This window comes from Dasypus novemcinctus, chromosome 12 (assembly GCF_030445035.2).
Source record: "Dasypus novemcinctus isolate mDasNov1 chromosome 12, mDasNov1.1.hap2, whole genome shotgun sequence".
NCBI classification, from domain to species: domain Eukaryota; kingdom Metazoa; phylum Chordata; class Mammalia; order Cingulata; family Dasypodidae; genus Dasypus; species Dasypus novemcinctus.
This window is the reverse complement of record NC_080684.1, coordinates 28,079,509-28,105,179: the sequence shown is the minus strand read 5'-3', so window position 1 is coordinate 28,105,179 and position 25,671 is coordinate 28,079,509. Positions and strand designations below refer to the sequence as shown.

General features: G+C 33.3%; 1 protein-coding gene and 1 pseudogene across 1 annotated transcript; both read right to left on the bottom strand.

The window, feature by feature from the left end:
• Positions 1–421: 421 nt before the first annotated feature.
• Positions 422–1,372, bottom strand: LOC101415893 (olfactory receptor 6C6-like; annotated as a pseudogene).
• A 13,329-nt stretch (positions 1,373–14,701) lies between these two features.
• LOC101415458 (olfactory receptor 6C74-like) lies at positions 14,702–15,640 on the bottom strand. The gene has a single exon (XM_004482618.1). The coding sequence runs from the start codon at positions 15,638–15,640 to the stop codon at positions 14,702–14,704; it is 939 nt and encodes a 312-aa protein (XP_004482675.1).
• Between the last annotated feature and the right edge of the window lie 10,031 nt (positions 15,641–25,671).

Below are 25,671 nucleotides of genomic sequence, written 5' to 3'. Positions count from 1 at the left end.
TTCTATTACAACATTAGTTACATAGTATAATAATTATAAGTTCTGCATGTCTAACAGTTTTAGCCATGTAGATTTATTAAGAGTAGATGCAATTAGTGGTAGATTTTTAGTAAATATACTTTTATAATAATTATCTAAATAGCTTAAAATTTAAAAAAACTAGCTAAATAAGTATATCTAGCAGGTTTCACTTTTAAAACATTCAGTGCATAAATGTGGATCATTTATGAATACATAAAGATCTATGATTAGATGAAATATGCTATTCAGGGTTGGAAGGGGCAGGTTACTTCTGATGAGGAAGTTCTACTCAGAAAGGAAAATAGAGACAGGCAAGGAGATTCGAGGGAAGAAGTGACATCTGTATGACTAATGCAATAGGAGTCCGGACTCAGTTATCCCATTCAATATGTTATTTAGGTCAAAGTTTTGCCTCTTTATGTTGAACATAACAAAATCTTTGAAGCACGAACTTGAGGGCTTCTTTCACCTGCTGGTTCCTGAGGGTGTAAATGAAGGGGTTCAGTAAAGGAGCAACAGAGGTGTTGAGCACAGCTACACCTTTAGTTAAAGCCACCCTCTCCTTTGCTGAGGGCTTCATGTACATAAAGATACAACCCCCGTAGGTATTAGGGATGACAACCATGTGTGAAGAACAGGTGGAGAAGGCCCTTGCCTTTTGTTGAGCAGAAGGGAATTTTAGAACGGTGTTGAGGATGTACTCGTAGGAAAGAACCACTAACAGCCACGTGAGCACAAGTGTCACCACGGCTGAGACAAAAGACATCAACTCGATGAGGCAGGTATCAGTGCAAGAGATTTGCAGGATAGGAGAAGAGGCACATAGGAAGTGGTCAATAATTTTGGAGGCACAGAAGTTCAGTTTCAGCTCCAAAACCAAAGAGAGGAAGATGATTAGGAATCCGGTTCCCCAGGAGGTAAGGACCAGTTGGCAGCACACTTTGCTGTTCATGATGATCCGGTAATGCAGGGGTTTACAGATGGCAACGTAGCGGTCGTAGGACATGGCAGTCAGAAGGTAAAATTCTGTAACTCCTAATAAAAGAAAAAAGAACAATTAAGTAGCACAACCATTATAGAAAGTGGTTTTGTCTCCATTCAAAATGGTTACCAAGAATCGTGGAATGCAGACGGTTGTGAATGAAATTTCCAAGAAGGAGAAATTTCGGAGGAAGAAATACATTGGAGTCTTGAGGCGGGGATCCAGCAGAGTGAGGAGGATGATGATGGAGTTCCCAATCAAGCTTAACAAGTAGCTGAGAAAGAGAAGGAGGAAAATCACAATTTGCAGTCGAAAGTCTTCGGTCAATCCAAGCCGAATAAACTCTATCTTCAATGATTGATTCTTCATTTCGCCTTTGTCCTATCAAATATAAAGAAAATAAAAATTAAAAATACATTAAGGAAGCATTTTGTTTCATTCTGAATCATGGAAAGCTCCACATTGTAAAAGTTAACTCTTTGTAAATGTCTTCAGGAATCTTTTTAGGATTAATCAAAATGAACAGCCTCCATTTCACCAGATTTCTTTTTATGAATGTTGAAAGAGTCTTCCCTTTCTAGACCTGAATAATTCCATTTGCCAATTAACAGAGAGCAAATTAGTCATTTGAAATTTAGCTCAGCAACTGATCTATGGCCCATCTTGAAAACAGATACCCAGTAGATTATTTAAATATTTCATGCTTTCTGGTTTCTTCATTTAACTACTTTCTCAACTAACTTGTTGATTCTATGTATTCCTCACCAAGTTCTATTTTATATTTCCTGTATTACTGCTTTTGTTATCACTTTGCTTCGAATTTTCTAACTATCTGTTTGCTTATTCATCCTAACTCCGTCTGTTTTCCATTCACTGTTTATTAGTGGCCTTTAGATTCATTACTTAGAATACATCCCAGTATGTTATCAACAATGGCTGAAATATACATGACTTATGAAACAAGACATAGAGACAAACTAAAATTTTCATCTATGGTTTGTCTTCCATTTTAGCTCATTCTATTTATAATGGTCTCATATTATTATCTGTGTAATTGTGCAAATTACATTAAGAAACTGTAACTTATAATTTGAATGTAATCATTTTAAGCACTAGTTGCAGTTCTTGCCAGTACCTAGTGCTGTAACATCATGCCATAGATAATAATTACAATGTTTTTTGTTACTTATTTTCTTTGAACAGGAGCAAGGCTTTGCTTCCAGTTTTCAGAATTTCCAGACAATATTCAAAATAATTTTTCTTTTCTTTTCCCTTTTTCTCTTTGCATATAAGGTATAATAGTAACAATTATATTGCCACATATGTGATTTTTCCTTTTCTATTCATTTAAAAATTGTTCAAATAAATCTCCAATTTTTTTTTTTTGATAACAATGCTAATAGTGGTTTGTTTTTTTTTGGGGGGGGAGCATAAGGGTTCTTTTTCTGTCCTCCTGATATTTCTTACAATTCATTTTGATATATTCTTCATTGAGCCATATGGGTTTTTAAAAAATTAATTTATTGATATATATTAATAAAGCATAAATCCACCCAAAGTATATGATCAATGGTATTCGGTGAAATTACTTATTTGTGCATTTATCACTTCAATCATTCTTAAAGCACTTTCATTATTCCAATAATAATAATAAACAAATACCAAACAAACAAAATTTATCACCTCTCAATCTATCTATGCTTCCCCTAATATACATAGCTGCTAGTCTTTTTACTTCTCTCTAGTATATTTGAATTTATATTTTGTAAAAGCTGTCATATATGCAAAATATGCAATATTCATAAGATATATATATATATATATATATATATATATATATATATGATAGTAAAACTTCATGTAAAACAGCCCCATGTTCAGGTTTTAACTTTACTTCTAGTAACATGCATGATCTTAGACTTTCCCTTTCAACCACTGTCATACCTATATAGTAGCTCTGATAGTTATATGGTATCACAAATACCATGATATGTTTTACCATTTCTATTCTTTTCCAAAGATTTAAAAACAACCATTTTACCAATTCTGCACAAAGTAACCCACAACTTACTATTCTCTACCCTCCTATTTTTTGATACTTATATTCTAATTATTAATTCAGTGAGTATACACAATATATTTAGCTCATAATAGTGCAATCAAAAAGAATTGTCCTTTTTTGTCTAGCTTGCTCCACAAAATATAATGTCCTCCAGGTTATCCATGTTGTCATATGCTTCACGACTTTGTTTTTTTTAATTGCTACATAATATTCCATCATGTGTACACCACAATTTATTTAGTCATTCATCACTTGATGGACACCTGGGTTGCTTCCAACTTTTGCCAATTGTGAATAAAGTCACTATGACACTGGTGTGCAGATGTCTATGTTTCTGCTCTCACTTTTTTTTGGTGTATACCTAGTAATGGTATACAAATCTGTATTCAAATTCCTTAGAAACTGCCAAACTGTTTTCCGCAGTGGTTTACAATTCTACATTCCAATCAACAGTGAATAAACATTCCTATTTCTCCATATCCTCTTCAACACTTAGTTTTCTGACCTTTTAATGGCGGCCAGTTTAACAGCTGTGAAATACATCATTGGAGTTTTGATTTGCATTACCCTTATTGCATTACCCTAAATGTTAGACATTTTTTCATGAGTTTATCACCATTTGTTATTCTTCAATTGGCAATTGCTTTTTCAAGTCTTTGCCCATTTTATAATCAGGTATTTTAATCTTTTCTTTATTGTTGAGTTGTATGATCTCTGTATATTACGGATATTAATACTTGTCAGATATGTGATTACAAAATGTTTCTCCCAATGAGGCAGCTACCTCTTCACCATTTTGACAAGTCCTTTGAGGTGCAAAAGTTTTCAGTTTTGAGGAGGTTCCATTTATCTCTTAATTCTTTTTTTTGCTCATCCTTTGGGTATAAGTGTTAAGAGACTACCAACTACCACAAGATCTTGAAGTTGTTTTCTTATATTTTCTTCTAGGAGTTTTATGGTCCATAAACTTTTAAAAGCTAAAGATCTCTAAAATTCTTGAGTATATTAGATTGTTTCTCACCACTTTTAATTACATACATTCCATGAATAACATTTTAATTCTTAGGTGTCAACATAAAACATTTCTATTTTGATTATCATCTATCAATTAATCATTTTTCTCATATTGTAATAAAATATGAATCTACCTTCCTTTATGCATTAACTTTGGAAATCTTATGATGTGTTGAACTAAATGTAACTACAAAAGTCATGCCTTATTTATTATTTCATCCTTGTTTTCTATTAATCATAATCATAATAGTTTTCCTAAAGACACTAATAGTTTTTATGCTGAAACTGGGTATAAAAGGTTTTGTTTAAGGCAACGAGAGCAGTTATGATTTTTTTACTATTTTCCATAAATGAAGCTTGGATTTCTGTCAGTAAGAAAACACAGGATTTCATTAAATATTTATTTTCTTTATTCACAAGCATTTATTTTAAACATGTACATCTGCCCTTGTCATCTCTGGGAAGCTAAATATACTTTACTCCTGGTTTGACAGAGAGCTTTTAGAAATAATTTTCTGCTAATCATGAGTGCCTAGCAGAGGCTTGGAATTAGATTTCCTCAAAACTTAAAGAACAGCTGCTGTCTAAATTCCCTCCAAAATTTTAGAGATGGATAAAGAAAATGAACTACAGAGCTATTTGTCTATTAAAACATATATACAATTACTGTCCATACATTCTTATCTAAAACTAGATAAGAATATATATTTCACATCAAAAGGAATAGGTAAATAGTATAATTTAATGGCAAATATAATTCCCTATTATGGACTTACACAGCTTTGTTCTAAAATGAGCTTCAGAAAAAGCAAAGTTAAAATTAAAAATTAACTTACCTTACACAGGGCATGTTAGAATTGCTTCTTATATATGTGTGTATATATATATGTGTGTGTGTATATATATATCAGGAGGTCTATAGCAGGCTTGGGTATTGCAAAGAGAGTCTCTTAAAATCGGGGTTTTAATTCTGGGGATATTACATGAGAAATCAAGTGTAATGGGTTTGGGTGTTTATAAGAGGGTGTTTCTTTTTGGAATATAGCAAAAATTTCTGGTGATGCATTAGGAATCACCTCTAAAATATTTTTCAACTCAGGTCCTTATCAGGGACCACTTTATCATGACTGAAAAGAAAATGTCATCAAAATCAAATACAAAAACCTTGTTTCTAGCGTTTGAATATGAAGGGAATGTGCTGTCTGCCATCTCTTTTTTTTTTTTATTTATTTCTCTCCCCTTCCCCACCCCCCATTCCAGTTGTCTGCTGTCTGTGTTCATTCACTGTGTGTTCTTCTGGGTCCGCTTGTATTCTTGTCAGCGGCACTGGGAACCTGTGTCTCTTTTCGTTGCGTCATCTTGCTGCCTCAGCTCTCCATATGTGCAGCGCCACTTCTGGGCAGGTTGCACTTTTCTCATGCTGGGCGGCTCTCCTTATGGAGCACACTCCTTGTGTGTGGGGCTCCCCTATGCAGGAGACACCCTTCAGTTCTCCTGAAGAAAGTCAAAGAATTGTAGGGGAGCCAAAAGACATTTCACTTACAACATCAACACAATATCAGAACTCCTTTGTTAAAAAATCAGGTATCTCTACAAGGGTGTCTGATTTCTGGGCCCTCTTCCATTCCATTCATCTGACTACTTTGAGCCAATGCAATACTTTTTAGAGTACTATAACTTCATATAAATATTAAAACAGGATAATTTTAATTTTCTATCTTGTTCTCGTTTTCAAAAACTAGTTTGCCTATTATTGGTCCAGAGATTTTTCATACGAATTTAAGAAATAGCTTCTTAAATTCTACAAAAAACAAAGAAAGCGTTTAGGGATTTTTGAATGAGATTGTATTTAAACTATAGATATTTCAGGAGAATTGGCATATTAAAAAAACTGAGTCTTCTGACCCATGCACACATTATCTCTCTCCATTTATTTGACTCTTAATTTCTCTCAGCAATGTTGTACAGTTTTGAGTATACAGTTCTTACACATTTTTATCAGATTTATCCCTACATATTTCATTTTCTCATTTTAGTTTAATGAAAATGGCAATATTATAAAATTTTAATTTCTAATTTTTTATTGATCTTGTATCCTGACCACCTGCAACACTCATTCACTAGTTCTAATAATATTTTTGTATGTGTCATTGGATTTTCTAAACTGAAGTTAATGTTGGCAGTGAAAAATGTTTTATTTTACAATATGGATGCCTTTTATTTCTTTACTCTGTCTTATTGCTCTGACTAGAACTCCCAGGACAATGTTCAATAGCAGTGCTGCAAAGTGTGGGTCTCCTTGTCTTTTTCCTGATCTTAGCGGAAAAGCATTCAGGTTTTCAGTGGAATCATGATATGAGCTGTATTTTATTGCTAGATGTCCTTCCTTCATCATGGTGAGCAAATTCCAATCTATTCCTAGTTTTCTCAGAATTTTTCTCAGAAATGGGTTTTGGACTTGCTCAAATTACTTCTCTATGTTTGTTTAAATGATCTGTTTTGTTTGTTTGTTCATGCAATGAATTACATTAATTTGTTTTCTAGTGTTAAACCAATAAGGAATTTTTAAGAGTAATCCAAGTTTGGCAGGAAGTATTGAAATTTTTAATTTAAGATTTATTTATTTATAATTTCCCCCTTCCCTTCCTCCTGCTCTGTTGTTTTTGCTGTCTGTGTTGTCTTCTCTTCTCCTTTTCTCTCCTCTGGGATTCACCAGTTTCAATCCTGGGGACCCCTGATGTGGACAGAGGTTCTCTGCCAATTGCGCCACCTCAGTTCCTGGTTTCTGCTGTGCTTCACCTTGACTCTTCCCTTGTCTCTCTTCTGATGCATCATCAGCTTGCTGCATGACTCACTTGCATAGGCACTGGCTCACCACGTGATCACTCTTGCACACACTGGGTCTCCACACTGGCACGCGCATGGGCAATGGCTCACCACACAGGAACACTTTCTCTTCTTTTTCACTAGGAAACCCCGGGGATTGAACCTGGGTCTTCCCATGTGCTTGGCAGAACCACATGTATGAACCACATACACTTCCCTTGCCATTTTTTATATATTGTTTTTTAGATGCAATTTGATAAATATTATTCAGGATTTCTTTATATTAAGAAAGTATATGGTTTATAGATTTATTTTTAATGTCTTTGTCTGGTTTCGGCATCAGGGTAATATTGGCTTTATAGAATGAATTGGAAAGAATTCCTTTTCAATTTTTTTGCAAGAATATATATGTTCAATTGCTATTAGTTTTTAACAATACTTTTCAAAAAGCACTTGAAAAAAATGTTCAAAATCATTAGCTATTAGGGAAATGCTTATCAAAATGACAGTGAGACATCATTTCACACAGCATGCAATGGCCATTATTAGGGAAAAAAAAGAAAACAGAAAACAATCAGTACTGGAGAGGATGTGGAGAAATAGGAACACTCCTTAACTGCTGGTGGGAATGTAAAATGGCGCAGCCTCTGTAGAAGACAGTTTGGTGGTTCCTCAGGAAGCTAAATATAGAAGTACCATATGACTCAGTAATTATTGTACTAGGAATATACCCAGAAAAACTGAAAACTGTTACACAAAGAGACATTTGCATGCTGATTTTCATAGTGGTATTATTCACAATAGCCAAAAGTTGGAAGCAACCCTAGTGTCCATCAATACATAAATGGATAAATAAAATGCAGTATACGAATACAATAGAATACTATGCTGCTGTAAGAGGAAATGAAATTGGGACACACATGAAAACATGCTTGAATCTTAAGACATTATGCTAAGTGCAATAAGCCAGACACAAAAGTACAAATATTGTATGGTCTCACTAACATGATCTAAATATGAAGAATAAATGCATGGGATTAAAACCTAGAGTCTAGGCTATTAGGAGATAAAGGGAGGGCTGAGGAGGTATTTAGAAGTTTGAATTAACTTGACTGTAAAAGTTTAGAAATAGAGTTGATGGCAACAAACTCTAGTGAGTAGAACTAATGCAGCTGGTTTGTAAATGGGAATATGGCTGAAAAGGGTAGTCAGTGGAAGTAAATGCAATTGAAAGTAAGTTAGAGAATAAACTAGGAACTGAATAACATACTGAACCCAGAGGTGGATGAGAATATAGGTTAATAATACAAGAATATGAATGTCCTTCTATGAACAAGAACAAATACATCACATTTGCAAGGTGGTAAGAGTGTGGGGAAGCATTGAAATATATAAGTGATGCAGCCTATGGGCTCTAGTTGAGAGCAATACTGTAATATTCTTGCATCAATGCCAAAGATGTACAGTGCTAATAATAGGGAGGAATGGAAAGAAATATAAAAAGTGCATGCTATGGACTATAGTTATTGGAAATTTTCTGATGATATTATCTCATAATTTGTAACAAACATTCTACAACCAGGTACTGTGTTGGTGGTGGGGTGTTGTATGGGAATTCCACACATGTGCACGATTGTTTTGTAAGTTCACAACTTCTCCAATAAAAATATATTTTTCAAAATGGGCACAAGACTGGAATAGATATTTCTTCATGAAGAATATACAAACGGCCAGCAAGTATGTGAAAAGATGCTCAACATCATTATCTATTAGCTATTAGGGAAATGCAAATCAAAACCACAATGAGATAGTATTTCTTTTAAAAAACAGAAAGTTACAAATGTTGGAGAGGATGTGGAGAAATAGAAACACTTATTCATCGTCGGTGGGAATGTAAAATGGTGCTGCTGATGTAGAAGACAGTTTTTAACGGTTCCTCAGAAAGTAAGTATAGAATTACCACATAACCCAGCAAATCCCTCTATTTGGTATATAAGCAAAGGAATTGAAACAGAGGCCTGAACAGATATTTGCACACCAATATTCATGGAGGCATCATTCACAATTGCCAAGACCTGGGAGCAACCAAAGTGTTCACCTTCCCATGAGGGATAAACATAATGAGGTAATACCTATAATGGAATATTATTCAGTTGTAAAAAGGAATGAAGTTCTGATACATGCATCAACATGGATGACCTTTGAAGACATCATGTTTAGTGAAATAAGCCAGACATGAAAGGAAAAATATTGTATGATCTCACCAATATGAAGTAATTAGGATAAGCAAACTGAAAGAGTCAGAATCTAGAATATAGTTTACCAGGGAATGGGATATTTGGAAAAATGGAAATATTTTCTTAATTATGGTGGTGATGGGAGCACAAGAACATAATTAACAGCACTGAAATATATATGTGTGTATGTGTGTGTGTGTGTGTGTGAATGTGGTTTAAAGGATATATATATATATATATATATATATATATATATATATATATATATTTTTTTTTTTTTTTTTTAGTCCATGAAACTTCACTAAACTGTGAACCATAAGTTAAACCAGGAACTATAGTTAATAGTAAAATAATAAAAGTGTACTTTCATCAAATGTAATAATTGTTCCACGCCAACTGCAGGTATAAATGATAAGGTGGAATACAGGACTCCTTTATTGGGCCTACTGAGAATGATATATATGAAAACACTATTCTTGACCTTTTTATATAATATATGTGATACAATGTGATTAAAAATAGAAAGCAAAAAAATCCTTCCATGTTAACATACAAATGATAAGTTGCAGAGCATGGGGTCAAAATGAATACATTTTTATAATTTAAAAATAAGTTTGGAACAATTTTAAATTAGAAACAAAAGCATACATCTAAAGCAGATATAAATGATTCTGGAACTAGCATATCTACTGGAACAATAAAGAAAATATGAGACAAGTAGGTATTTCACAAATTTCATTATAAATGGAAAACAAAAATATATTTATTGCATGCAAATAAATTTAAAGGTAATAAATTGGATAATGTTCTTTATGGTCTCAGGAAACAATTTGTAGAATTCAGGACCTGTCAGAGAGAGGGACTTAAGTAAAGATACAAAATTCTTGGTTGAAAACCAATTTAATGTAAAACTAAAAAGGTACAATTGAAACAATACCCAAATGTAGGCAATGGTTGATGCTTTCCAATTTATAATAAACAAAGCAGAGAAACATATTTGTTTGGTAGGAATATAATATTTCAAGTATTTTGATCAAATGGACAATCCAATCCATTTGAATCAAAATACTTGAAATATTAAATGGAGATGAAAATTAAACAAAATTTTAAAATATTTACAATAAGAAAAGAGGCAGCTTTAACTAAAAATTAGGACCAAACAATTGTAAATGAAAAGAGATTTATTAGATTACCTGAATATGGCAATTATGATATATTTGGGAAATCAGAAGAAGAAAGAATAGCATACATACTATAAAATTTAGGAAAAAACATTTTATAATGTTCATATAAGGACTAGATATTAGCCTGGGAATTGTTTTAATGTAGGAGTTCTTACCCATTTTGTTCCATGAACCCCTTTGACAGTCAGGTGATAACCACAAACAACTTACTAAGTCCACACCACATTGTGTATTATTTAATAAATATATCATAGCTGCTCCAACACATTCCTAGAAAAATAATGCTTTTTTGAATTTCAATTCAAACTCACAGACCCCTTGCTAAGAACTCCTATTCTAATGGGAGAATGATCTACATTTTTAGAGACTCTGATCATAAAAAATTGCCAATTTGTCCTAACTTCTAATTTTTTTAAAAGATTTATTTATTTATTTCTCTCCCCTTCCCCCCCCCCCCCAGCCCCATTGTCTGTTCTCTGAGTCTATTTGCTCTGCTTCTGTTGTTGTCAGCGGCACGGGAATCTGTGTTTCTTTTTGTTGTGTCATCTTGTTGTGTCAGCTCTCCGCGTGTGTGGCATCATTTCTGGGCAGGCTGCACTTGCTTTCACACTGGATGGCTCTCCTTACGGGGTGCACTCCTTGCACATGGGGCTCCCCTACGCGGGGTCACCCCTGCGTGGCAGGGCACTCTTTGCACGCATCAGCACTGTGCATGGGCCAGCTCCACACGGGTCAAGGAGGCCCCGGGCTTTGAACCGCGGACTTCCCATGTGGTAGACGGACGCCCTAACCACTGGGTCAAGTCCACGGCTTAACTTCTAATTATGTATTACCTTATTTAAAATATTGAAGTTATACTTTCAAAAGTGAAAAAGTAGAAACAATTTTTATTTAGAGGAGAAAAGATTTTCATGTTACTGTATAATTGACCAAAATTGAGATATATTTCCTGATATAGGACATGGAAGTTTCAATATCATTTTTGTGAGTAAAAAAAATAAGAGTCTTAAAATTTTGGATATATTATTTAAATTTGGGAAACTAACTTGAATAAATAAAGCACTATACCTAAAATTGATAGAGAAGTACATATCTATTAGAATTTATTTTAAGAAACCAAATTCAAAACAACAAATGTTATGGACAAATCAACTGGAAAATTAGAATGAATTTAGAATGATAGATGCCATGGAGTTACTAAAAAAATGAAAGTTGATGTGAATGAAGTTGCAAAGGAAATAGAGTGAATGATTGCCTTTGCTACGCAGATAATCTTCTCAAGAAAGATGATATTTAAATTAGATCTTAGAGTTTTAAAGATAAGTTTGTTAACCTTATAATAAGAAGAGATGAGGAAACAGAAGAAAGAATGGGAACTTTATAAAGTTATAAAACAATATTCTTTCCACCCTTCCCCTTGTTTGTGCAGGGTCGGTGGGGAGGGAGCGAGGTCTTCCACTACCACTCAGCTCAGGAATGATTGGAATCTAGGCTTAAGATAAAAGTTAAAAAGATAGCATGTTCTCCTACTGGACTAATGAAAACTAAGATTCCTAAGTTTAAATTTTGACTATTCTTTTCAGTTCTTTGTCTCTTGAAATGTTCTTAACTTCTCTGAGCTCTCTTTTGATCCTAGGCATAATTCTAACTATAAATTTCATGCCGCACTGTTGTTTCAAGAATTAAAAGATTCATATAAAGCAGTTAGCAATGATTGATTTTTTGCGTATTCGACAAAGTATGGTTCTTATTTTAATGTCACAACTGTCTATCCTAACTTAAAGGTCAGCAAAAAAGAAAGCATTTCCAGTATAGACCATTTGAGCGTTTTAGGTATAATTTCCTCAAGAACAAAGTTGTACACACATTTAAGAAATTATGTTACTTGTTAAAGAAACATACACAAAATCAATTTTTTTAAAGATTTATTTTATTATTTTAATTTTTCCCCACCTTCACCCTCACCCCCACCCCCACCTCAACCCTGCTGTTTTTGCTGTCTATGTCCATTCACTGTGTGATCTTCTGTATCTGTTTCTCTTTTTGTCTTCTTCTCATCTTTCTCTTCCAGAATTCAGAGGGATTTGATCCTGAGGACCTCTAATGTGGAGAGAGGTTCCCTGTCAATTTTGCCACCTCGGTTCCTAGTCTGTGCTGTGCTTCACTTTGACCCTCCCCTTCATCTCCCTTTTGTTGCATCATCATCTTGCTTCGTGACTCATTTGTGCAGGCACTGGCTCACTGCTCATGTGGGCACTCATGTGGGCACTCATGTGGGCACTCATGTGGGCACTTAACTCCCCACACATGCTCTCATGAGGGCACTCAGCTCACTGTATGGGCACTGGCTCACTGCACAGGCATTCTTTTCTTTTTCACCAGTAGGCCCCAGGGATGGAACCCATATGGTAGGTGGAGGACTTATACTTGAGCTGTATCCATTCCCCGACCCCCAAAAAAGCAATATTAAACTACCTGGGGATTCAGAACTCAGAGGCAAATGGTCATGTTTCTAACTCATATAAATGTAAGGTGATAAGTCATAGAAAAGTGAGATATTAGAACAGATGATTACTTTTATTTTGCCTGGCTGTGAGAAGAAATCAGACATGTCTTTATTTATATGTGCTAGATCCTTACTGAGAGCTACAGAGCATCTCTAGGGTAAATAACTTGTAGATGACTGACATTTTAAAAATATTTAAAGAAACCATTTCAAAATAGTTCAATGATAAAGTAGTGGTTTCATTTGAGTAGTATTTATTTAGGAAACTTACTCTGATTGTCACATAATAAAATCAAACCTACTAAAAATATTGATGTTGAGGAGAACCATAATTGTTATTTTATTCATTTTCTCAAAATATTATGTAGCTTTTATCATTTATATACACTTAAAATTTCTAGATTTAAAAAATATTCTGGGATAATTAAGTCAGCTTTCCCAACATTGGAAATAATTCATGACTAAGTGATCAAAGGAAAATTATATAGCCATCTTTTAAAATAACCATTTCTCCTGAAATCATATTATAAGCTCAAATATCTTTTATACTCCACTTCATTCTACATATACCAGAGAAATCTGTATAATTGTCTAGTCAATTTTTTACTAAGTTTATTTTCCTCCTATGCTGGAATTTATTCTATTGCAGTAGAGAATATTTTTGAAACTTTTCTTTTTTCAAATCAAGATACAATTAAAAAGAAAAAAGAAGTAGGAAACAAAATTATGGTCTAATACATGAACATTTGTGAAACAAAAATTTCATAAAAGACTATGCGGCTATTTGAAAATTGTTTCTTTTATATTTCACTTTGTAACATTCTAATCATGAAACAGAAATCGATCTGAGGGTCCCCTAAGGGATCATGGTTGAATATTAGAAAATGTTTCCTTAAGAGCAGAACTCTTCTACAATTTAAATTTCACTTGTAGAGGCCATGTGTATAACTATATATGTATCTATATCAATAGGCATATACATATATAAGCATAAATATATATCAAAACCTACACAATTACTGAGAAGAATAAATGCAGTGATAAGAACTGTTTAATTATTTAACAGACATTTACCAACCAGTTTCGAGTAAACTCCAGAATTTCCCAGATTAACTGGAGTTTGTTTTCCCAAAATGGAAGCACCAATTACGTAGGATTTCATTATTAATTTAAAAATAAACAATGAGATAAATTTTCTGTCAGTAATACTTCAAATAGTTGTAATGTAAGTATCTCTCATATAGAAACTAAATAATTTCTATACACTAAATAATTTCTGTATATTTACAGACTGTACTTTAAAACTACATTCTTTCATTTTATTAAATAATAAAAAAACATTTCAAAGACAAGCATCAACACTGATGAGTAATCTGTGCCACAATTTTCGGAACTTTTCTTTAAATTAGCAGGCACTAGTAAATTAGTACAATGACAAAGCTATAATTAGAAAATATTAGTTTACATATACTCCAAATATTAGTATATAAGTTACAGGGTAGTATAATAAACTGCATTGTGTGATACATTTACAATCATTTAAATGAAACAATATTTTATAGTTTAAACAAAAATTCCTAAAGAGAAAAGGGAAAGAATTATAAAAACATTATAATTTTATTTTGATATCTTAAGGAAGAAAGTGAGATAGGAAAAAGAATGTCTAATGGAGAAGAAAATGATAATTACATTCTTTGGGACAAAGACATGAAAAATAACTTTGAAGAGGGTTAAGATGCCTATCAAAGAAGGAAGATGAAAAAGAAACTTTGTACTGGAAGTTACTAATGAAAAATTGATATTATTTTATACTCTTTTGTTCATTTCCTTTATATAATGCAAATATGTATACTTTTTCTCAAAAACTACTCATTTGTTTGAGAAAGAGAAAACCCTGTATATGGTATTCATGAAGGCTTGTTTTACTTGTTGATTCCTTAGGGTGTAGATAAAAGGATTCAAAATTGGGGCAACTGAAATATTGAGCACTGCAATTCCTTTGGAAAAAGAAATTCTTTGTTGGACTGAGGGTTTAACATACATGAAGATGCAGCTGCCATAAGAGATGGAGATAACAATCATATGGGAAGAACATGTGGAAAATGCTTTTTTCCTCTGATGAGTTGAAGGGATTCTTAGAATCGTCATTGCAATGTTAGTGTATGAAATTATCACCATTATCAACGTGATCACAAGTGTCATTGAAGCTGAGATGAAACCCATTGTCTCAAGGAGGCGTGTGTCTGAGCAAGAGATCTGCAGGAGGGGAGTAGTGTCACAAAAGAAGTTATCAACAATGTTGGAGTCACAGAAGTCAAGCTTTAGACCAAAGATGAGTGGTGGAAAGATGGTGAGGAACCCAGCAAGCCAACAGCTGAGGACCAGCTGTGTGCAGACTTTGCTGTTCATGATGGTTGTGTAATGCAGGGGCTTACAGATGGCAACATAGCGGTCATAGGACATGGCTGCCAGCAGGTAAAACTCAGAGGCTCCAAGGAGGAAGGTAAAAAACAATTGAGTGAAACAACAGCTATAGCAAATGGTTTTGTCTCCAGTTGCCATTATAACCAGAAATTTAGGGATGCATGTAGTAGTAAAAGAGATTTCTAAGATGGAAAAATTTCGGAGGAAAAAATACATGGGAGTCTTGAGATGAGCATCCAGCAGGGTGAGTGTGATGATGATTAGATTGCCAGTGATGCTGAGCAAGTAGGTGATCAGCAGGAAGATAAATAACACAACCTTTAATTGTGGGTCATCAGTCAATCCTTCTAGGATAAACACATTCACTCTTGAATGGTTTCCCATTGTTATCCTGGGCATTCTATCAAATGAATCAAGAAATATATATTTTTTAATTATATGATGATCCATGTGGAAAATAGCAATAGTAACAAGTGTTAAGCTACAGTGTGCAAAGCAATGTTCAGATACAGTACAGTACCCGTCAAGTTTTACAGATAAGTTACCAGTAAGAAAAAGTAGAATAAATTTCTGGATTGCCTGGACAGAGAATTTAAACCTTATTGTATTTCCACCAGGAAATAAACAATATAATACTAATAATTGTTGCCTGTTTTTAAGTCAATTAATTATAGGTTCATATAAAACATAGAAAATGTTTTTTCTTTCATGATAATAAGCAAAAATTGGATGCCATGTCATTTCCTGAAAAATTAAAGAAGTTGGAATACTAGAACCAATATTATAGCCACCATTATAAGTACATCAGGACACATTTTGCTTTTAAGATACACACACCTGCCCTGGTCAGTCTTGTTTGTCTTTCCCATTTTGCTCAGCTAATCAACCCTAAATGACTGATTCCTTTCTCATTTACTTTCATGACTAATGAGATCTGATTTCAAATATGTGAAAAAGAGATATAGGTAAAAAATTTATTTGTTCATATCTATTGTCACTCACATCCCTTTCCACTTCATGTACCAGTATAATTTCAACCGAACAGTGTGATAATGTTGATGTGGGTAACGAAAACTGCAGGTTTCCTCTGTAGACTCTGATAATGGATGGAGTGAAGTTGTAAGTAAGATAAGAGATGAAGAAGCATGTATATATATATATATATATATATATATGTATATATATATACACACACACACACAACTATGAGTTTAAGTTTATATATACACACACACACAACTATGAGTTTAAGAAATATTATGAGGCAGGTAATATAAAGAGAAGAGAAATATAGAGAATGCTGTAGGGAAATCTAAGAGAAAGCAACATTTGAAGAGAGAGAGAATAATAAGTTCGGGAAAGTTAAAGATGATTAAATATATGTAAATTTGTAAATCATTTATGATGAGGGATTGTTTAACAATGAATTTCTCTCCCCCTGGTTCTATTCCTTAAACTACCTCTTTGCTCTTTGTCTAAATACAGACTGAAAGCATGGAAGATTGGGAGTTCATCATGGCATAAGGAAAAGGAGAGAAAGCTTGCTTAAGTTCAAATTTGTAATGAATCACTGAGAAAGCATTGAAACTCATTTTAGAAAGCATGTATTTGCCTATGATAAAAAGGATATTCAAATTTCCAGGTAACAGGAAATTATGGATATTACTAATAATGACTATTCTCAATATTTGACATATATAAAATGAGAAACAGAGGGAAAGATACTGTTCAAGTTTGTACAGCTATTGTATAAGAAACCATAGACCAAATTACAGGCTGTTTCTTAAAAAATGAAAAGTGATTTATCTCAAAAAAACTCTTTCCCCTATATCCTCATCATCAAATACATTAAATGATTAATTTTTGATGGAAGGGCCCAAAATAAGACAATGATTTTTATCTTGAGGATATTAAGAGAAATATTTCCAGCCTCTGAAGCATACTTTATTAATTAAAAGGCCTGCATATAAAGAGAAATAAATACATAACAAAAAACAAAGGTATTCTCCTAGAGGAGTTCACAGTATTAAAAAGCTGCGTTATCAGATAGGTTGAAGCAGGAGATGAAAAAATGAGACAGGGTATTCCTAGCAGAGGAAGTAACCAGAAAAGAAGCAAGGTGATTGTATATTCATGATTATGCTAGAAACAATTATTTATCAAATCTATCAAAGTTGTGTGTTTTAATAATGCAAGCATATAAAAGTGAAAATAAATGACATTTTTCCTAGCATTCCTTGCACATTCAATAGTAATGGAATAATAAATTATGAGTTTTTCTTTTGCACAAATTATACTAATGACAATTGTAGAAACAAATATATTAACACATCTAAACCAGAATTTTGTCAACAGCATACTTGCTTTAACTTAACAATCTTATATATCATCTATTCCCCAACACACTGTAAGAGAAAACAACAAAATTCTTATTACAAAACCATAGGAACTCAGGTCTACAAATTTATGTTTAATCATGTTAAGTATTTTGAATAACAAATACATTTTAAATTAAAAAGCTTTTCAATGTTAAATAATCAATGTATTCCATTTTTTGACTTTCACCATTTTCCCTAAATGAAATTGGGGAAAAAGGTTAATATTTTAATGGTCACAATAGGCCAAAGTAGATTGAAATATATTTATCAGAAAATATCATCTTGAAATTTTAGAAATATATATTCTTTCCATCTCTTTAAATCATAAGGCTTTTCTGCAAGCAATATCATCTGCACTTCAATGTTCAACTCATCATCATGCTGAAGTGAGCACACTGATAATCCATCCCTCTCTGCATGGACCACACACTCAACCCCACAATTTATGACTGTTTAAATGGAAATCTTGGTAAAGTTTTGATTAAATTTTTTTTTGCAGATTTGTAGGTTAATGTATTGAAAGTTCCCCTTTAGTACAATTAACTTATCTGTGCAATAAATACTTTCCTAAGTATTACATGTAGTGCCATATAAAAATTATCAACTCTTGATCCCAGGGAGTATTTATGCTTTCTGTACGCTGCAGGAAAACAACTAAGGGCTGAGGAATTCTCAGAGGGTTCTGAGATCCAAGAACAACATTTCCCCATGGATCACTAATTTGTGTATGCTATACAAAATGTTCTCTACTGGCATTAAATATTTTAAAAGAAACATACATATATTATTTATTTAAAACATTATACAAAATATAATGCATATTACATAATAAATATTAAAATATATATATTATAATTATATATATTTATAAACTTCTTTTAACTATGTCTCCAGAGAATTCAGTATAGATTGTGCTAATACATATTTGGTCTCTCACATATGCATGTTACGAAACCATAGATGATAAAGATTTGAAGCAGAAATAGAAGAGGTAATATAAGGTGGAAATAAAAAGTGAGAATTGAGATGGAAAGCCTTTTTGGTCATAGACAATTTGTACCTTAAACTATGTGTCATTATTAATTCTTCCGTCACTTCTCAATATTTCATATCCTGTTTTCAAGGCCATTTATTTTGGTTTATGAGATTCCTAGTTCAGGACTGCTGCTGTACTGAAATTTTGTTTCTTTATTTTGGCTGTTTAGGGATGGTAGGAAAGTGTAAGGGAGTGAAGGGATCTGTGCTTTCTAAATTTTGCATTTTCTTCTCTCATGAAAAATCCTAAATAATCCCTTCCACTTCTTTTTTCCTTTATAATTATTTCTAAAGGAGACATACTTACTTCTTTGTTTGATCCTTATTTTTCCTGTGGGATGATTTTTTTTCTAAGATTGCTTTTCCACTCTCATGGGTACTTTTAAACCCTTTCCCTTTAGCCAGGACTCTGATCTGTACCTTATATATAAATAAGATTAATTTTCTCTTTCTGGTGACTTTATATCAATCTTAGGTCAGCAGCTATGATCTGTTTCTCTCTTTTATTCAGTTTTCCCCTAACTGCACCATAGATTAATGTGCTATGACTCTAAAAGAGAGCATGGGGGATTTGTTATTTATTTCTCTATTAATAGGGAAATTAACACTTGGATGTTAACTGTCTTTTATTCATGCCATTAGAATTCAGGCCTGTAAATGCAATTATGTTTAATCATATTAGATATTTTGTCTAATAGATACATTTTAAATAGTTGATCTACTATTCTAAATATTACTGAGATTCATCATGATGACAATAGAAGGATGATTCAGAGATTTGACAACATGAGTTTGAAAACAAAGATTTAGGCATGTTTTAAATGCAGTTTTGTTTGTTCTTCTTGCTCCTCTTCATTGTCTATGGAGGATATATTAAAATTTTCAAATAGCAGGAGACTACTAACTCACAAACCCAAAATTCCCTCTTCTTTGGTTCACTTCTCATAGTATTGGTTGGGCTGAGTTCTCATCTAGAAGTTCTTTTTGAGGATTAATCTGCTTCCAAATTCATCCTTGTTGTTGGCAATATTTACCTTTGTGCAGCTCCATGGTGGGATCCTGGATTTTTGCTGGATGTCAGCTGAAGACTATCTGTAAGATCTAGAGACTACCCGCAGTTGCTGAAAGCCCCCTGCAATTCCTTGCCATAGGAGATTCTCCATTATAGACACTTCACCAAGTGTGCTTGGAGAATCTCCAGCTGTAGGTCTGCTAAGATGCAGTGGCAACCCATCACTTTTGTAATATCAAGCAACCTAATTATGAGAGTGACATGACATCATGATTGCCATGTTTAAATGCTTAGAAACAATCAAAGTCATGCCCAACACAAGGGTAATAGTTTACACAATGGTGTAAAAGAGGAGGTGAAGAATATTTGGGGGTCACATTAGGTATTAGGTTTTTTCTTTCTGTCACAACAGTATAGAAAAAACTGAAGGAAAAAAAATGGACAAATTGAAGAAAATAGCAAGATGCTTGATTTATGCAAAATATGTCAATAATTGAATTAAATATAAATGGACTATGTATCAAAATTAAAAATATGGATATAGAAACAACTTGAGTGCACCTTAGAGATATTGTCATGCGAGAAGGATAATGGAAACATACAAAATATGTAACATATGATCCCTTTTATATTAAATTCTTGGATAGACATAAATAATGTTTATTAAGAGTGCATAAATTAGTAGTTTGTTACAGTAAGGATATAGGGGAGACAGATTTCAAATGTGCACAAGGGGAATTTATGAAGAAATAATAATATATCTTTATTGAGATATTAGTTACAGGAATAGACACATATTTCAATCATGACTTTTACATTTAAATATATGTGTTTTATTTTATGCAAAATTATCTCAAAAGGGTTCACCATTATATTCAGTGTGAATTTATATGACAAATTATTTTTTAGTATTCTCTTTGTGATAATATCTCTTCTATGAATCAAGAATAAGTGTGCTCTATCCCTCACCTGGAACATGTGTCTATGGAATATAAAAGCATTCATCTTGTCATAGTATGTTATCTCAATGGTGCAATAAACAAGAAAGTATCAAACTCCCATCCTGGGGAGTCCTGCTATGTTCTCAACTAGAGGGGCACGAATCTCTTAAGAACTTAAGCAGTGCCTAATAAAAATATGTTAACCCCTCAATATTATTGAAAGTAACTATGAACGTTATTCTTCAAAACATGAAACTTAGTGGTTAATATAGGTTCCAAGGAGAGGGGGAGGGCATTTTTAGGGCATTGGGACTATTCTGCATAAAATTGTAATGATGGATATGGGCCATTTTAAATTTTTTCTAAACCTATAAAAGTGCATAGTGAAAATGTAAACCATACTATAAATCTTTGAACATGGTTGGTAGCAATGCTTTAATATATGTACATCAACTGTAACAAAGTACCATCCACAAGTAAAAGGTTATTAATAGGGGAGAGTAGGAGAGGGTGATGGGGTTGGGTATAGGACAATGCCCTACATTTTCTTTTTTTTTTTTAAGATTTATTTTATTATTTCTCTCCCCTTCCCCGCACACCCAACAGTTGTCTGCTCTTTGTGTCCATTCGATGTGTGTTCTTTTGTGTCCGTTTGCATTCTTGTCAGCAGCACTGGGAAACTGCTTCTCTTTTGTTTTGTCATCTTGCTACATCAGCTCTCTGTGTGTGTGGCACCACTCCTGGGCAGGCTGCATTTTTTCCCCACAGGGAGGCTCTTCTTAAGGGGCATGCTCTTTGCACGTGAGGCCCCCCTATGCGGGGAACACCACTGCATGGCACAGCACTCCTAGCTTGCATCAGCACTGCATCTGGGCCAGCTCCACACAGGTCAGGAGGCCCTGGGTTTGAACCCTGTGAACTCCCATGAGGTGGATGCTCTATCAGGTGAGCCAAATCTGCTTTCATGCTCTATATTTTCTATGTGAATTTTCAGTAACCTAAGGTTTCTTTGAAGGTAAAAAAAAAAAAAAAGACACGGGGGGAATATATGATGAAAGAAATTGTCATGTACATAAAAGACAACAGTTCTTATGGTGATGAAAAATAAAAATTTTTTCAATTTAATTTTTTTTATTTCTTTATTTGTATTTAACTTGTAAATATTATTTTTATTTGTTTATTTTATTTGATTTTGTTTCAGGGAAGGTTTTGGATAGCAGAAGGGTCACAATTGTGGCAGGGAGGATCACTGGTGCATGGTTTCTGTGATGGGAGGATGTGTGAAGCAGCGTGCACCCAGGGTGTGCTTCTATGGCATATGAATATGTTTATGTGTTCATGGGGCATTGTCTCGGTAGGTGGACACCCATAAAATAAAGAATATTAAATTTCCATTCTGGGAAGTCCTGCTACATTCTCTAATACAGCAGCAAGACTCTCCCAAGTACATGGGCAATGCCTAGCAAAGAAGGCAGATCATTATGCCAGGCTCTTGATATTGATGGTTGTACTTATCTCTTGTTCTTATGAATTTGAAACCTAGCTTAGTATTATATATTGCCTAAGAGTTACCACATGAAAACCTCCTTGTTTCCCAAGTGTGGCATCTCTGTAAGTCAAACTCAACACATAAATGTACTGCCATCCCCCTGACACTGGACAAGTCTCATGGATGAGAGTATCAACAACTGCAAGAGAGTTCCATCTATCTGCACCATGAGATCTAAGTCAGTCAGGAGAGAGGGCATCACCACCCCAATTTCCTCAAGATTGGGGAATGAACAAACATAAGAGGAGAGTGCAACTGTGGACTAATGTGGATATTATTATTCTTGCAAGGGAAGAACTTATATCTTTGGTATAATTGCAGTGGCCAACAAAGGGCAGGGAGAGGGAAGATTAGGTGTATTTAATGACAGATACAGGCCATTATACATTTTGTCAAAACCTATAAAATTGTGCAGTGCAAAGTGTAAATTCTTATGTAAACCATATACATGATTAGTAGTAATGCTTCAATACGTGTTCATCAGTTGTAACAGATGTATCATCCAAATGAAAGACGTTAATGGGAGAAAGTGTGGGTGGGAGAGGGGATGGGTTTTATGGAAACCTTCTATATTTTTGATGTAACATTCTTGTCATCTAAAGCTTCTTTAAAAATAATTTTAAAAAAAGAATAAGAAGTAAATAAGTAAATCCTTGTTCTAATGGGATTTATATTCAATTGACAGTAATGGAGCACAAGACATATCAACAGGAAAATAAAGGAATATAAGTATTAAATGCTATTAAGCAAGATAAAATAGGGTGTGGTGACAAAGAGAAAGACTCCATTATGTATTTTGTGAATAAAGGAGACCTGTCTGTGGGAATGACATTTTAGGATGAATTTTGAATCAAAAGAATTGAACATTAACTGGAAAATCACTGAGAAGAGGAAACCAGCACAAGGGAAGAGTTAGGCCCAAAACCTTACATCAGATATCTTGATTTATTCAAAGAAAATTAGGAAGGACCCTGTAACTAGTATATAACAGATGAAAGGGAAGTTAGAAAGTTAAGTTAAAAGGCAAATGCAAGTTCATACAGGACTTAGTTAATCAATGTAAAGAGCATAGCTGTTATTTTCAATGAGATGGAAAAAATATTAAAGTGTTAAGCAAAGAGAATTATTTAATTTCATAGATTTATCTTAAATGTTATGAGTGATAAAATATATGTTGATTTGCAACAGGATAACAATATGGAAAATTTTGCCGTAATCTGATCAATTGATGATTGGAAGTATATGCCCAACAGAAATGAAAACATATATCTACACAAAAATATCTACACATATGTTCATAGCACCATTAGTCATAAAAGCTAAAAAGTGGAAAACAAAAACAAAATGTCCAACAACTGATAAACTGATAAACAAAATGTGGTATTTTCTACTGTGGAAAATATTTCATTCTACAAGGTAATGAAGTACTGATACATGGTAAAAATGGATGAACCTGGAAATCATCATGCTGAGTAAAATGACAGTCACAAAAGATTCCATATCCATGATTCCATTCATATGAATGTTCCAAAATAGTCTAATAGAGAAAGTGAAAGCATATTAGTGGTGTTGTAGGGATAGCGGACGAGGAGATTGTTTTCCTCAACCCCTATCCTTATCCCTATGAAAACAATGAATTCAGCACTTGAAATGGATGGATTTCATGGTGTGTGAATTTTATCTCATTACAACTGTTAGAGAAAGAGAGGGATGATTTGGGCAAAAGGTAGGATTCCAAATCGTTTTGAAAAGTGAAGTCCAGTAGCCTGGTGTTTTATGTATGAGGATTAAGAGAAAGAAAAAAACATTAATCCAAGGATCTTTGTTTGTACAAATGGAAGAACAACAGCTTCAAATGCATGAGTATAAAAAATAGGGCAAGTCTAGTTTGTTGATGATAGGATTTCTATTTATTTTGTCATTTTATTCTCATAAATTATGTATACACACACACATACATTAGGAAAAGCAAGTGTAGCCAAAGAGGTTTGATAGGGGGCTGATAATATTTAGTAATTAATCTGTGGCTAAACCACAAAAGAAACTGAAAAATACAGAAACTGAAAACCAGAAAATGATGACTCATTGAATCCTTCAAAGAAATTACATGGAAGAGGAGTTTGCGGTCAACTGTGCTAAATATTATTCAGAATCAGTATAATGGTGCTTGAAAGATGACTCAGATTGGGCAATATGGAATTTGAGAACAAAGGGTTAGTGAATTGGCATGAACGTTTAAAAGACATCAAGATTGCCAATTGGAGAAACATAAGCAAATCCTTCCTGTGTTTAAATTTTGATTAGTTTTCCTTACAGTTTTTATTTTTTCAAAATTCTCTTAACTGCTCCAAGCTATCTTTTGATGCTATGCATAATGATAATTATAAATATTACATCATGCTTGTTTCAAGAATTACATGACTTATATAAAGCACTTAACAGTACTAAGATTTAGTGGGTATTCAAAAAAATACAGGTCCTATTTCCAATATCAAAATAGTTGGCTAGCCTATTGCACTAAGGCAGAAAGCCAGAAAGCAATTCAGGTGGAAGCTCTCTCAAGAAATAAATTGTAAATATGTTTAAGAAGTTGTATTACTTGCCCAAGATCCAATTTAAAAAAACAGCAATATTCAACTACCCGGAGATTCAAGAATGAGATGCCAATGGTTCTAATGGATATGAAGTAAGGTGATCTGTCTTACATTAAGAGAAAAGATGATAAACTTAAATTTTGACTTAAGTTGGGCAAGTCTTAGTTTAAAACTGTTAAACCCTTATTAGGAATGGCAGATTCTCCTCTCTGGCAGAAGACAGATTGATAAATGTATAAATAAGCCATTTCAGAATACCTCGTGATAAATTAATGGTTTCTTGGGCAATATGTTTAAAGCAAACTCATCCTGAATGTCATATCATAGAATACCGCCTACTCAGAATATTGATAGAACCTTAGCTTTTATTTCTATTTGCTTATTTCAAAATATTATACTTTTAAAGTATGTTATATTAAATGATATTAATATTTAAGAGTTAGTTAATGGTACAGAATAATTTATTTTGTCAACAAAAAATTTTTTACTTAAATGATTTGGCTAAAATATAATCAATAGTTCAAATAATCAGTTTTCTTCTCTGAAATCATATTCCCAACCCAAATTTTCAAGATCCAGTTTATGGGACAAATTCTACACAAATATTCTTTGACCTACAAATGTTACCCAACTGCTCACATTTATTCATTATATGACTATGATTAATTGTCATTCTATAAATCATATTTTTATTTAAATCAAGGCCCACAGTTTAATGAAAAGAAAAAGAACATTGTGGCCTTATACATGTATACTTTTGAAAAAAATTCATGAATTATTATATTTCTCTGAAAAAACTTTATTAAAATTTATTGTTTAGTATTTTAGTTGTAACATGAAATTTGACTTCAGGGAACCCAATGGATGGGAACCTGTAGCTAAAATACTTTGAAGGAGGAAGAAGGG

Bases quoted from the DNA above. Each gene is read 5' to 3' on its own strand.
- LOC101415458 (XM_004482618.1), bottom strand. From the start codon at position 15,640: ATGGGAAACCATTCAAGAGTGAATGTGTTTATCCTAGAAGGATTGACT.